The sequence below is a fragment of the Ornithodoros turicata genome, chromosome 3, assembly GCF_037126465.1.
Source record: "Ornithodoros turicata isolate Travis chromosome 3, ASM3712646v1, whole genome shotgun sequence".
Taxonomy (NCBI): domain Eukaryota; kingdom Metazoa; phylum Arthropoda; class Arachnida; order Ixodida; family Argasidae; genus Ornithodoros; species Ornithodoros turicata.
Window position 1 is genome coordinate 27,583,614 of NC_088203.1, and position 15,760 is coordinate 27,599,373.

The window sequence follows — 15,760 nt, forward strand, 5'->3', positions numbered from 1 at the left end:
GGAAGAACGGTGGCATCCATCGTGTAAAAGTACGGCCTATCACATGTGACAGCGCAGGTAAGAAGCGTAAAATGATCCGAAAGTGTGCGTACAAAAAAGCTGACGCATGCGTAAGCACACTTCGTCCTGTCGACGTTGTTAAGAACTTTATCATGGAGCTCGCTATCGTGGAGCTATCATGCTTGCTCATTACGTTGTGAGCCTCGGCACATTTGAACGTGATGTTGTGTGCATGTACAACGGCAACCGAATGCAATCAAAGCAAACGAGCTATTTTCCATAAGATATTGGTGTTTCCACCCTCTTTTGTGGCGTCCGGCGCGCAGCGCTCAACTTCCATAGGATGGCGCTGACATTGGTAGCGATACCCTCCTGTAGCGATACCCTCGCATAACAATTAAATTAGAGATAACCGCCGATAGCGTTAGATGTAGGTTTCACTGTATATTCACACATGCACAACACTGAAATTTTATTATGTTTTGCATATGGTCTATTAGCAAGGATGACCTGCAACATTGCACAATTAAGAGCTCGTTTTGACATCTTGCTGGACTGTAACTGTCTTGGCAGCTTCAGGCTTCCAAAAGCAAGAACGTGATTCAACACGTCAAGCAAGCGTAAGAAAACAATGCTCACCTTGTTAGCCTCTGATGCTGCCATTGCGCTGCTCCTCGATGCGTCTTCCAGGCCCTCTATGGTGTTTTGTAGGAGAATGATTCTGGCTCCCATTTCCTGCTCAAATTTAAATAAAACTTCCTCAGTACAGATGCGTAGAAACACTGAACGGTGGAAATGCAAAAACGTACCTCGTTCATCTTGAGGGCTGAACTGAGCTCAGTTTCTGCCCTCTCATGCCTTTGCAGCGCTTCTGCAAGTGCAGTCTCCAATGATGCCTTCTCGGCTATGACTTGTTGCATCATTTCAGTAGATGCACTATTCAACTATAGGAAAAAATATTGTTCTGTGAGGTCTGTAAACATGCAAGCTGCGTTTTGCGGCTCTAGTGCAATACTAACCATTAGGGGTGTGCGAATCCGAATATTTGAAGTCGAATCGAATATCAAATCGAATGGGGGAAAAAATTCCGAACACTGAATCAAATATCGAATATCCGTGCAAAATCTACAATATGTGACTTTCGCACTAAAAGTTTCCATTTTGTAGCCCATGGCTTTAGTGTAATTTTTCTGGCATTAACTGTCACAAGAGAGACATGCAATTCTTCTGTTTAAAGCCCCTACTCTTTAATTTTACATGAGAGTGCTTCCTGCTTTCCAGGTGAGCCTACACTTACTGGAGTACTGGAGTGGTTACCTTCATTTCAAAATTTTATGTCAGGCAGTAGCATGTTACACGGATGAGGCTGTAATTTCTTCAGGCAACCACAGGTCATTTGTGAAACAAACGAATTGGCATCCTGCCTCAGCTTTGCTATGAACACTCTTTAGTTTCTTGCACTCGCCTTAGGAAGTTGCACTACTGAAATTTTAGACGTAAAGGACATCTTTAAGACACATCCTTGTTCGTGGGCTGTAGTCATTATTCAAGAGTTCTAACCTTTTAAAGGCAACCTCACAGACATCAAATCAAAGTCCCTTGTCGGCACCGCTAAACTGTATGTGGGAGGGGCACCACCCCTTCCACAGACGATGTCGACAAAACTAACTTTCGATAATGTTATCTGAAACTAAACACCGTCCCGCCTGTGTTGGTCCTGCAGCAAGGGCAATTTTGTAAAGCAGGCTTCACCTCATGCACAGAAGCATCAGGTGAAGCCCACTTTCAGGTTGTGTCGTTCATGTTCGTGGAATAGTCGAATATTCGAAGATTCGAATATTGGATATTCGATTCGTGAATCAAATAGTTCGAGCGTTTGATATTCAATTCGAATTCGGGAACTCGAATATTCGCACACCCCTACTAACCATGCAAAGCAGAATTCATACCGTAAGCCAATTTGTATTCCGCACTCACCAAGGCATTTTCGAGAACTGAATAATTAGCGAGTATTAAGTGGTAAGGGCACTCAAAAATTCAGAACAAGAATAGACACTTTGAAAACTATGCTGCAGTCACAAACTTTTTCACAGTTTACCAGTAAGCATTTAAATTACTCTGCAGCACAACCATGTAAAATTCAGCTCTTATCATACGTGGGAGGGGCAACCTTGGGCTTGTCATGAAACACGCCAGTGAAGCCATAAATTTTAGCTCACAGAATTCACAAAATTTAGTGGACACAAATGCACGCCGTGTGTCTGAATCGCAAGCAATTGGGACCACAAAAATGGTGGCAGCAATTCGCTGTGATCGCTGGCTGGGTGTGTGCTGGGGCGACCCCAGTTAGAAAAATCAAGCAACGGGATCTGAAATTTCAGGCGCTGTTACACATCGAGTCCATGATGTGTGACCATACTATGACGGTGTCCAAACAATCTATCACATCCGAAAAATCAGTCAGCAACTCTCCACTAGCATTTGTAAATAATCAGTTGTCATAGACATTGTAGCATCATAAAATCTTCAGTGCAAAATCACTATAACAAGGTACAAGCCGAATGTCCAGGAACAGGTATCTTTTCTTGCAAGAACGAGGACATATTACGCATCTAGCTCTGGGGCTGAGGCGGAGAGTCGAACCAAACCCGAACCGAAAACCGTTATTTCTAGCCGCACCGGAACTGAACCGAAACTATTGGTGCCATCTTGGGGCTGAACAGGTGCTGAACCACGCGAAAAAATTTTGGTAATCAATTCACACCGACAGCTGCCCACTCTTAAAACAGATCTTCACTGCATAGCACGCAGCTAGCCAACAGTCATCTCGAATGAGATCGTTACCTGTCCTGATCTGTTGAAAACAGTAGGCGTATGCGCTTTTGTGACTTATGCAGTTATGCTGATTGTCACACAGAGGTGTACGCCCCATGCTTTCCACAAATAAACAGTGATACCGGTATCACTCCGTACAACGGTTTTGCCTTCAGCGTGTGGTGCGCTGAAGTTCTGTATGAAGAGTGTGGGAGACATTTAAAGTGAGAGAGAGAGAGATTATGGGTTTAATGGCACAAAGGCAACAAAGGCCACAGAGCGCCAAAACTATGGTGAGTGTGTGGGAGATGACTGATGTATGCCAACGACTTTCATATGCCACACAGAAACGAGTTGTAGCACATCAAACGAAGAGGAACATTGCAAAGGAAGATGTACAAAGGACTAAATGCACACTGTGACCAAATTTAGTAAGTGAGGAGCTGCCGCAACCGTTAGCCCCTTTCTGAATTTGTGTGAATCTTAGCGAATGTCACAGTGGGCCCTACATTTAACACTTTGTCCTCACATCCCTTGTGTACACAATCTATGCGCCTGAATAAAAAATTAAACATAGTGCGATACTGTATATCGAGCAGGGTGTCGAACCGCAAAAAATACGGGTACGGTTCGGGTTCGGGTTCGTGTTGTTTTGATTTCGTTCCGGTTCGGTTCCGGTTCGGCCACGCCAAGAATCGAACCGGTTCGCAGCCCCGAACCGGTTCGCGAACCGGTTCAACGCTTCCGTTTTATATGTTCCATAAAACTGCTTTTATCAGGACATGCGTGGCTAATAGCTTACTGCTGTTGTCTGCATTGACGTCTCTAGCGGTGAGGTAGCCCTTTAGCGAGAGAAATGAGGAGTGGATGAACACTTATTGCAAATAGAGTCCACGCTGTTGAAGCGGTGTAGTCCTGCTACTTTTTGTTCCCAAAATATTTTTTTCACACGCACAGTGCCAGCAAGATACACTTAAAGGAAGCCTAATAAGATGGACAGCGTAACATAGACGACAGTACTAGCCGGCACACTGCCTTCGCAACGTGAATCGATCTGAAACCGTACTGAAGCATGTCGAAAATAAGCCTGCCAGCCTTACTCTGTCCGAGCTCACAGCAGTGTACTAGTTAATCCACAACACAAAGGCAGTATATCACGACACAACTGCACTACCAATAAGCAGAACCACATTTACTTTTCAAGCCACGACCAATCAAACAGGCACCTTTCTGCGTACGCTCCTTCTCCACTTCTCATGTTTCTGACTTGTTTAATTTGTACTGCTCACGTGTACAGGGAAATCTTGGGCGCTTATTTGATCGCATATTCGTCCTGTAGAGCTACATAACTGGCCTACTCCATTCCTGTTTCATTCATCCGCGTGGCACCTCGTCTCTGAAGAGTAGATGCCGCACCGCGTGCGTGGGGCACTAGCCGCGGCGCTCACAAGGACAACTGCGCTTCAACATGTTAAAAAGACGCTGAAAGTATACTTACTATACGTCGTCATCTCACTGCTAGGTGAAAATTTCTGAAATCCATGATATAGGCGCGTGATGATGATACCAACGTGTCTTCGTTCGGGGATAGAGAGGAACTCTTATGCTGACTTCTTTTATGTCCGAACCGTTTTGTTGCGAACCGGTTACCGCTATTATTTTTTACGGTTCTGCTCCGGTTCGGGTTCAACAGTGTCATGAAAATTTCGGTTCGGGTTCGGTTCCGGCAAAAATAACGGTTCGGGTACGGTTTTCGGTTCGGGTTCGGGTTCGGTTCGACACCCTGATATCGAGTAAGAAAAAAATCCTGCGACATGCATAAAACACAATTTACCAGGAGAGAACCACTATTTCCTACTCTTTAGGAAAAAAATTGCATAATTACAGTAAAACCCGCACACAACAATCCCTCGAGCAATGATATACCACGAAGAACTATCGTCATGACTTTTACCATAAAAATATACACTGTCTCTATGGAGAATGAATCCGCGCATAAAGCTAAAGTTTGCCGTTCTGAGCACTTGTACAGCGATATCTGACACCCTCACGCTCGCGAACCAACTTTGGCAGCGCGCTGTCCAACGTTGCACCCTTCCGCGAATTGTAGGACACTGCAGAAACGGAACGTCAGGACGAAGTGCGATGTAATCTAGCACTTTCTCAGTACGAAAGTCGGAGACGGTCAGTCATACTCTGGTGACCTGCTGTTCACAACATTTCTGCTCCCGCTTCCTGCTTTGACACATTATCGATACCTCTGTCAATGATGGTGACCCAGCCTAAGAAACGGAAAGTGATAGAAAAAATGGCAAAAGGGCAAGGGTGCAGGCCAGCTGGTGCTGGTACATGGTGAAAAAATGGAACCCGAGACAGGAACAGAGGAGGGACGACACAACACGTTCTGTGACATGACTTGGATGACTTGATCATCAACGCTGAACACGGGTGGTGTCAATCGCGTGAAAGTACGGCCTATTGGAGATGACAGCACAGGTACAAAGCGTAAAATGATCCGAACGCGTGCAATGTGCTTCATCCTGTCGAAGTTATCAAGGATTTCATCGTGGAGTGCGTTCTGCCTGCAGAATACGTTGCTTACCTTGGCACAGTTGAACATGACGTTGTGCATATCTACGACGGCAAGCAAATGCAATCAAAGCAAACCAGTGATTTTAAATAAATTATTGGTATTTCCACTCTCTTTCGTAGCATCGATAGTTAGCATTGCGCGTGGGATAACATGCATTGCTCGAATTCCACGGGATGGCGCTGACGTCGGTCAGCCCTCCTGTAGCGATATCCTTCACATAACGATTAAATTGGCGACAACCACCAATATCGTTACATGCACATTTCAGTGCATATAACCCTGTTACATCAAATACACAAAGAGCACATATTTGCATAAATTTTTGCAGTCAGAGGACCTTTTGTGATGTCTACTAACTGTGTGATGTCCTGAGGAGTAAATTTCAGTGCAAGGGGACTAAACTGGGGAGTAATTGCAACTTACAAGGAACTACAAGCTGCAATTGAACCCCAGTTTACTCCGTTATTTTGCAGCTCTCTTTTTCTCACTCTCATAATTCACAGGTGATGCTAGTGCTGATTTTGAACAAATATTCATTGCCTGTGCCACTGCTGAGCTCATGGGCAGAGCATCACAGTTTAGTACGTTCAGTACCAATCACTATGTAGGTGAAAGTTGCAAGTTACAGGGGTGCTTGTGCAAATACTAAGGATCAAATATATGTTCTCTATTTGCTACGAAAGCGGAACATGTGCTTTACACTTGCAATCAAAATACGGTATAATGCAAAGTGTATGGCGCCTGTCCTCAACATCTCGGATGAAATTCTAACTGACAGTTCACTCCGATCGTGGCAGGACAATATCTTATTTAATAGTGGACGTCCCTCATCCTCCACATTAAACCATCTCAAAAATTTGCCATGATGATTGCAATCTCCTGTCCCGGACCGCCATAGAAAATAATATGGTTATAAAGGATTAATAGTATAAAGGGAACCCTTAGTGCAGAAACAAACACCTTTTTCCTTGCAGTGTTTGATGGAAGCTTTCAGAATGTCACAATAGTCCTCATAAGTTGGGATGACCCCACACCTGACGTTTGAACAACAGGTCTTTGCTATACGAGCAAGTTTCTGAGAAGCAAAATACAACCAACCATCTGGATGCATGAGTTCAAAAGTTATACTCACCTTTGTCTGCAGCTCAGTAACTGTGTCTTGAAGCCTCTCAATGGTGACAGAGCTCGACTGTTTCAGGTCTTGCTGCGCCAGCTGCACATTGTTCAACTGTGTCTGCAGCCGCTGACATAGTTCCTTCAGCTGCTGAATTTCTTGGTCCTTTGTGACTTGCATGGCCTCAAAGGCCCTCCTGTACAAGGAAGCTCGAGCTTCACTTCATCAGACCTTTATTGCATAGGCTTATTAAAAGTAAATATCCATAAAAAAATAATTGCGGAGAAAGTGCATACTTGTTTTCTGCATACATGCTGTCTTTTTCTTGTTGTATCTGCAAAAAACTGGAACAGAAAATGTTAATTTTTTTCCAGCATTTTTTTTCTACTTTCATTTCGTGTACATAGAGCTACGGGACCCAGACACAAAGACTTGATGATGGGACTGGACCTGTTACGCTATGCTGGTGATAAGATTCAGGCAACAACAACGAACCACAGATAAGAGACACATTAGTATGTGCATAGTGATTTCCAAGTTCGAATCAAATACAAATCCAATATTAAAAACTACTGAATCATATACAGTAGACTTCAATTAATACGACTCCCGATAATTCGTTCTTTCGCTTAACTCGATCAAGTCCAAAAGTCCCATCAAATGCCCATGTACTCCTCTTGACAAAAAAATTTGCTATGTAGAACACCAAATCAGCGTACATTGCGTAATTCAACTGATTCCTCCACGCACGGAACATTTGCGCCGTCAGTTTTGCATCAAGCATGCAACAGAAAAGTGATCATGCGACGGCAGATAGTGACACTAGGTGGTGGGTAAGGCACATGTTTTGACCACCGATTGGCTAGCACTGCATCTGAGCAGCAAATGGCGAGCCCTTGTGCCGGGCGAGGAGGAATCTTCTCTGCCGTTTTCTTTCTCTTTCCTTTCACCGTGTGCTACTGGTCCAATGCTGTACGAAGCGCCGTTACTAGTAGCGGCGCTACCGTATCAGTTACTTTTTACGGTAGTGGAGAAGAGATCGCGCTACTTTTTAAAATAGGTAACATAAGGAGCATTTCCGTTACAAATTTGTGGTAGTGCAATCTTTGAGCGCTACCGCTACTTCCCGATCTCAGGTTCGCGACAACTCGACTTCAACCTATCATCAAGCCACCACTCTGACTGCCTTCGAACAAGCTGCCCAATATCACGGCCCGTTCTGCGAAGACCGGCACATAGCCCGATGGGAGGGCACAGAGGTCGTTATCTTACAAAGAGGCTGTGCCCTCCACGTGTTCCCTATTTGGGATTAACCTTCTTGGTGATTCGGTGTATGGTTGGAGTTGTCCACAACTCTGAGGCCACTCCTACTGCATTGTGGAGCCGTCCCCGCTATCTATGAGTCACGGAGCTGCTACTTTTAATGCAGGGTTATGTCCACACGACATTGCACCACGTACGCTTAGGTGCTTGAGTGTTGCCATTTCCTGTCCGCTGCAATGGAGGGACCATGGCCTGCTACAGTATAAGGAGGAGAAAGGAAATGGTAGTGTGGTGTTCAGATGTCTTTTATGTGCCTCAGTGGGAAAGCTTATCTGTGCGTCAAGGAAGTCAAAGACCAATTTGAAAAAGCACACCAAAGTATGTTTACTAACTTCTTGTTCCAGGCAAGCTGAGTTCTTTTTGTAACAAAGCTGTAGAGAATTTTAGCGGTGGGCTTGCTTTGTGCTTTATTTGCTTTAGGGGGACAGAAAAATATATGCGGGATATCTGCCAAAGCGGCTTTAGTAAATCTGTAAGAATGGTTTTGCAAATTATAGCCTTCAGGCATCCTACGTAATTTATTATTTTGAGATATGATTTTATTATTTTATTGTTTTATTTATTATTTTGAGATATTTTATTTTACTATTTTGAGGTGTTTGAGGTATGTCATCAAAGATGCTGTTAGTTTCTTTCCTAAAAAGTAGCGCATGAAGTATCGTGTTACTTTTTATGGGCAACGGTAGCGGTATTCCGCTACTTTTAGGAACGTGTAACGACATCGGGATTTCGTTACTTTTTGCTCACGTTGCGCGTATCGGTATTACACTACCTTTTCCGGGTAGCGGGTACAACACTGTACTGGACACAAAAAGGTCCTGTGTCCTTCGCTGGTACCACCGCATTCTCATCACTCGTGTGTCCAGCCGCCACCTACGTTTGGCCATGGCAACATGTGGGAGGTATAAGACTCTGTCGATGGACACCAAGATAGCTGTTCTCGAAGATGTTTCGAAAGGGCATCTGAGTCGAAACGTGTAAGCATGATGTGACAAGCCAACTTGCAAATTTGTATGCCACAAAGTGAGAGGATTGTTTTGTTGGGATTGCAGTGGTAATTCCAAGTGCTGTTCACATACCTGCCAACCTGACAAGGGGGGGGGGCGCATTAATTTTGAACACCGTTGTATTGCGATCCCTCTACGCCCTACGTAGCCACTGTCGGGTAGGGCTGAGACACACCATCGTTCTATCACTGCTTCCATCAACCGCAACTGCGAAGATGCGTCGTCTCAGGCACTCCAACATCGCAGAGGCCGCAGCCATTTCACCAATGATGGCAGTGGTCTTCTTCCATCCACAGCAATGGCACTTCACTCATCACATTTTGGGAACATCTTCCGGAAGACCAGTCACATGTTTATTTATTTATTTACATATCCCAAAGGCCCTTACAGGGCAGTACATGGGGGGGCTGGCACATAGAGGCTTGTAGGTACAATACAACTTCAATTGTAAATACACGGCTAAACAGAAACACAAAAGTGATTAGATACTGCGGTGCAAAATTGATGAGGGTCAGTAAACTCGACTATGTTATGAGGGAGGCTATTCCACGAAACGGCCGTTTGCGGAAAAAAGGAGTTCATGAAACGAGACGTTGTTTGCACGGTTGTTTTTCTAATTTGTGTGGATGGTCAATGCGTGGAAAAACTGTTCTCGCTGGCGTTATGTAATGTCTACAAAGAGAAGGATTGTGACACAGGGTGTCTACCAAACTGCAGCCTTCAAATTCCCTGGCTTTTACAGGTTTTCACTGACTATTTCAAGCAAATTCCCTGACAAAAACAAAAGGGAACTTGGTGCCTGCTGATATGTTTTGATACCAGATCCAACATAAAACAGACTATTTATTAAGTATTAGTGAGGCTACCCTACTTTTCTGCGTCAGAGCTTGTCATACTGGTGAACTGCTACTCGCAGTAACGTTGCTGCGGCATCGCCTCTCAACCACCGGTCGGCACTCACGATTCGCCGCGCATCATCACGGCACTTGTCTGCGATGTTCCCTGACTTCAGCTGCTTTTTAGCCAAATTCCCTGACAATTTCCTGACTTTTCCAGTCACATCAAAATTCCCTGACTATTCCCTGTTTTCCAGGTTTTCCAGGTTGATAGACACCCTGGTGACAGAACTTGTGGAATAAGTATAGTCTCGCAATGAACCTACGATGTTGCAGAGTGGTCGCTTACGCTCCGTACCTGGTTTTGCACTGGTTGTGCTCAACCAGAAAACCTGTGAAAAGGCACTTGGCACGTATGAGGAACATGTGCAGGTATTTCTTCCGTTTGGAGAGCACCATTGGAGGAGACGGAACTATCGTACGAGGCTGGACTGACGATAAGACGACAGCACGTCTTCTCAAGAAACACGGACACAATGAAATAAACAATCGGCCACGACCACCAGCCATGGATGGTCATGCCACGATACACGTGTTACGGGCTGTCTAATTCTTCAGGAGTGCGTTTGCGGAACTTTTAAAGAAAAATCAGAGAAGAAAAGACCAAGGCTCCAATTTTCCGGGAGATTGGATGGCGCATCCGTACAATCGGGAAACTGAACAAAATTCGAGAGTCTCCCGGTCAGTCCAGGAGAGTTGGCAGGTACGTGTTCAACTTGCTGAAGTTCAACTGCGCATTAGAATATGGCTGGGCGGTCCGACATAAGAAAGATTGATACTGCATTTCCTTGTACGAGACACAATTTTTACCAAAAAACATCGCAACATGGAGGCGGTGCGTTCAATACGTGGGGTAAAATTGGAACCCAACACCTGAGAGACATGCAATACATCCAGTGTGTCCAATATGCAGAGCAAATACGGTACCTTACTTGAATGCAATATTCGAAAAAAGTATGAAATATTTTTGGACATCGCTACTCAATTCGATAACTAAACCGAATATAGAACTAATCGACATTTGGAAATCTCGAATATTTGCGCAGCCCTAATAATTTTTTGCTAGAAGCACACCAAAATATGCTGTGATAATGAACACAGACAAAAAAGGGGGAAGAGGGGGAACATGGAATTGTAAATCTACGCGGCCAGCCACCCAACCCACTAACGTCGATCAACTAAAATGTTCTTTACGCATCTCCTGGCTGCACCCTAATGGCACCCTAATTCGCTCAGGGTGAATACAGTGGACTCCTCTTAAACAGAACTCCAAGGGAATGTAAATATTGGTCCATTTATCAGAAGTCTCACGTAAGCAAAGTACACGGTTTTCATGAAATGCAACTTTATTTCAAGATAATCAATTTCCACTACTATTGGTAGCAAGGAAAAGAAGAATTATAATGGCTGCTCTCTTCGCAGTTTTCCATTTTTTTACAAAATATGCATGCATGCATGCATGAGGCTTGGAAAAAATTTCATTCACATCTCAGTCGTCTACAATGAGGTTTATCTTTCTGTTCTGCCGGGCAAACTGCGCATCATCTTCCCGCATCCAAGGTTCCAATATTACCTGTCAGTATCATGTGGCATCGTCCACATCCTCATTCAATGCGCAGCCTGCTATGACGACAGAATTGACTTTGGCATATCAAATTTCGCAGTTTCTAGTTCTTATTTGCTCTCGTGATCATGTCCACAAATTATCCGCAACACTGTGTGGCTGTTTCTTGATGGACTTCATGGAGACATATGGGGACGCGAGCTAAGCCTAACACTGAACGAGTGACTATTGGATTGGACTGCAGTGGCTATGACTTCTGCCCGATTTGTGAGACTTGAATGGTGGTCTTCCAGGTCCGGGTACCTCCACTTTGTTCCGTTTACCCGAAGTACACAAAACGGGTTGTTTCAATTATCCGAAGATTTTTATCACTGCATACGTAGGAAACCAACCAAAGGTGACCTCATTGTTCCGTTTATCCGTAATTTCCTTTTAACCGAGTTTTGTTTAGTGGGAGTCCACTCTATGACGTCACGGAGCTGGCTCAAAGGCGTATGAAGACTGGCTCAGATCCACACGCTCCGTGTTTGCATATTCGCTCGGTGTCATATCCGAAGCAGTCCACTCTGGAGGGTCAGCTCGCCAGACCCCTACTAAAATTCCTCAGCTAGAAGAATGGTGGATGTATTGGAACTGTTTTCATCTGGACCTCCGTACCGCACAAATCAGATCGTGGAATTTGTTGTAAGTGTCCACATTCTGCCCATGGCGTAAAAAATTTAATAATCACTGGGAATTAAACGCATCAAACAAGACGAAAATGATTACACCCCCTGAGACAGAGGACTACAGAGACGATCATAAACACATTCTTGAACACACAGTTGCAGGTTTTTTATCGATTACTGGTTCGATGGTGCACTCCCACTCAGCTCGTGCTCTGCTTCGAGCGAGTAAACATAGACACCGTAAATAATTCCTCAAAGTGAAAAGCATTCACCTCTCGTGTTTCCTTTTCAGCCGTTCCACCAGCTTCTCATTTTGTTCTTCGACGGATACCAGCTGCTCTTTATACTTTGCCTACGAAGAGAATGGAAAGATAACTCCCACAGCCAAACCCAGAGGTTAGAAAACTACGAAACGGGAACTTGTAAGCTCTGTACCTCCATTTGCTGCATCTGGTTCTTCAACATTGTTTTCTCTTCAATTTCGATGTTGAGTTGGATCCTCGCATCTAGAAGCATAGCACACAATTAGTGTCATGTACCTGTTGAAACACAGTAAAATAGCAAAAGAAAACAGTAAAATAAAAAAGGCCTTTTGGGAGCTGCTGCGTATGGAATGATTCCTAGACGCTGTGTGCATCTCATAATCTCTTCCTCCATCGCTGACACTTTGCCTTTAGCCATATTTCTACTGATTTTGTTGGCAGATATATGACGTTGTTGTGCAAACCGAAACCATGCACCCACGTCGTCCAGTGGGGTGTGCGCTCAAGGTCGTCCGCAATTGGCTGAGAGGACTGGACATTGATGAGGCAATGGAACGATTCTTAGATGCTGTGTGCATCGCATAATCCCTTCCTCAATCGCTGACAATTTGCGTTTCGCCATATTTCTACTGATTTTGGTGGCAGATATATCAATCAATCAATTTATTGAGCTCCCAAAAGTCCCATACGGGCATTACATAGGAGGAGTGAGTTAGAGGAAATGAGGAAAAAAATAATACATAGAAAAAAAAAGGCAGCAAAACAGCAACAACAAATGGAAACAACAACAACAACAACAACAACAACAACAACAACAACAGCAACAACAGCAACACTATACAAGTAGGTTACACAAGGTATCGTAGATGACGCAAGATACAGTAAACTCCCGTTAACTCGAAGCCATAAAAACCGGCCAAAAATTCGAGATAAGCGGAGTTTCGAGATAAGCGATACATCGCGATTTTCAATGCCGTAATGAGGTATTGCAAGGTTTTCTTGCTTTTACAAGCTTAGTTGTGGCAGAAATAGTGAAACTTTCCCAGTGGGTGCAGTTCTTACCGCCAGAAACACAAGCCCAGTTTGCACAATCAAAGTTAGGACTTTATTTACACATTGGTTCCAAAAAACGACGTTATCAGCGACTGCTTTCGTGCCGTTGGCGCGAGGAAAGCGTCCTCAAGATGCTTTACGCAAAGCATCAAACGTTCTTCACCGCCGCTGCATTCAACCTTGTTCCGTAACAAACGGAGGATTTCCCTTGTTTCGGTGAAAGTTGGGACATCCCGAGGCTCTTCACGTGCTTCTCCCTCTTCGACGTCGTCTGTCCCACACGAAGCACGGTCCGACGCCATTTCGATTAGTTCACTGTCCATCATTTCCCCACATACCGGGACATCCTTCTCGTACAGCACGTACTGCTCGAAGACCATGTCTACGTCGGCGTCACAGCACTCATCACTGGTGAGTTGGAGTACTTCCCGGCAGAGCTCATCACAGTCAGTGAACTGGTAGGCATCAGTTTGCGGAAAACTTGAGGTCCGGGAGAATCCTGCATGAGCGAAGCAGTTCGCTATTGAGGACGGACGCACATTCCTCCAGGCATCGTCGATAAGGTGAATGGCACCCAGAAGGTCGATGTCGTACCCCTTGCCGTTGTCATACGACAACAAAATCCGCCGGAGAAGATTCTTTCTGTAGATCTTCCTGGTCATCTCGATCACCCCCTGATCCATCGGCTGTAAAACTGATGTCATGTTGGCAGGGAAAAACTCCACGGTGATGGCTTCCAGGTTCGCAATTGCTCCATGTCCCGGGCAGTTGTCAACAATGAAGAGAACCTTGCGTTTCTGCTTCGCTAGTTTTCGGTCAAGCGTGCGCACGTACTCTTCAAACACTGCAGCCGTCATCCAAGCGGTCTTGTTCGATGTGTAAATAACGTCCTTTGGCACCTTGCGTTTCGAAAGCACACTGGTTTCTTAGCTTTCCCAATGATTAGAAGTGGGAGCTTTTCTTCGCCTGTAGCGTTCGTCCCGAAAAGGATCGTCACTCTGTCTTTCCGCTGCTTGGCTCCTCTGCAGGGGTCATCCTTCGAAGCAAACGTCCTGTTGGGCAGCATCTTATAAAAAAGAGCTGCCTCGTCCAAATTGAAGATGTCTTTGTCGTCGTACAAGCTCTGCAACTCGACGAGCCGATGGCTGCGCCAGTTGTCCGCAACTGCACCATCAACAGCGCCGCTTTCCCCATGCACGGTCTTGGACGACACGTTGTGCCGCTTCTTGAATCGGTCGAACCAGCCAACACTGCAGCTGAAATCGGTGTAGCCCATCTGCAAGGCCAGGGTGTCTGCTTTCTCCATTAATAATGGGCCTGTCTTGCAGGTTTGGCAGCTTGGCAGCAAATTGGCAGCTCTTGCGTTCTGTAGCCAGAGGAGTAGCGCTGCTTCGACATCAGGGAACTTGGAGTTTCGAGACCTTTTCCTCTTGCTCGAAAAACTTTGTTCGAATGTCTCAAAGACTCGTGCTCTATTCTTCAAGATCGTTGATAGCGTTGACGAAGGAATGCCAAATTCTTTGGCGATGGATGATTTGGTCCTACCTCCTTTGTCAACTTCCTTGATTAGCGCGACTTTGCGCTCCAGCGTTAGCTCCTTGCACTGCTTCCCTGCCTTTGCCATGTTGAGGAAAGCACGAAGTTTGACGAACACACGTGGTTGCAGATTCAGACGAACTGTGACAAACACGTGCACACTGGTTGCAGTTTCGGACGAACTGACGAACGTCCACCCAGTCCACTTCTCTTTCGCCCTTTGTTTTCAATTCCTCTTTCCACCGACCAATGAGATTTCAGGGCTCTCCCGACCTGAGACGTGAGAGGACGACGGCAGAGGGAAGGAGGAGCTTGCCGGGGGAGGAGGTATGGAGCTGCAGCGCGCGCATTTTTGAATGTTTCGGTGAGGAATTTTCGAGATATCCGAACTCGGTCCCAAAAATGCTTCGAGATAAGCGATGTCAAATGCATGGTAAACAGTGAATTTATTTCTGTGACGCCAGAAACCTTCAAATTATCCGATATTTCGAGATATGCGAATTCGAGATAACGGGAGTTTACTGTATATACACCGGAAATAGAATTACGAAATTGAGACAGGACAGCTATGGTAACGATGTGGGGCGAGAGGTTTTTCCAATCAAAGGCAGTCTTGGGGGGAAAAAGGAATTTGAAAATGATTGAGTGTTACACTTGAAGCGGGCAACTTTGAGTTCGATCGTGGTCGATACGAGATGATATTCTGTGAGGAGGACTGATGTGGGTGACCTGATGGCAGGAGAATGGTAGAACTTATGAAACAGTGATAAGCGTGCGGCCCTCGTATGGGCGTGCAGTTCGGCCAGGTTGATGTGTTTTTTTAATGAAGAGATACTTGCATATGGTGAGTAGTTACTAGTGATGAACCTGGTCGTGCAGTTTTGAACGGCTTCGAGATCGCGCACAAAGCAAGCGGTAGATGGATCCCA

At 45.1% G+C, this 15,760-nt stretch overlaps 1 protein-coding gene across 4 annotated transcripts in view; it reads right to left on the reverse strand.

The window, feature by feature from the left end:
* The window catches only part of LOC135388331 (GRIP1-associated protein 1-like), a 56,640-nt gene that overhangs the window by 31,067 nt on the left and 9,813 nt on the right, over window positions 1-15,760 (reverse strand). For all 4 annotated transcript variants that reach the window (XM_064617814.1, XM_064617813.1, XM_064617815.1 and 1 more), the window contains exons 8-13: window positions 12,415-12,485; window positions 12,252-12,331; window positions 6,818-6,865; window positions 6,540-6,717; window positions 810-944; window positions 640-735 (exon numbers count right to left, since the gene is read on the reverse strand). In XM_064617814.1, coding sequence (XP_064473884.1) covers window positions 640-735; window positions 810-944; window positions 6,540-6,717; window positions 6,818-6,865; window positions 12,252-12,331; window positions 12,415-12,485 — 608 coding nt within the window. The remainder of the gene's footprint in view (window positions 1-639; window positions 736-809; window positions 945-6,539; window positions 6,718-6,817; window positions 6,866-12,251; window positions 12,332-12,414; window positions 12,486-15,760) is intronic.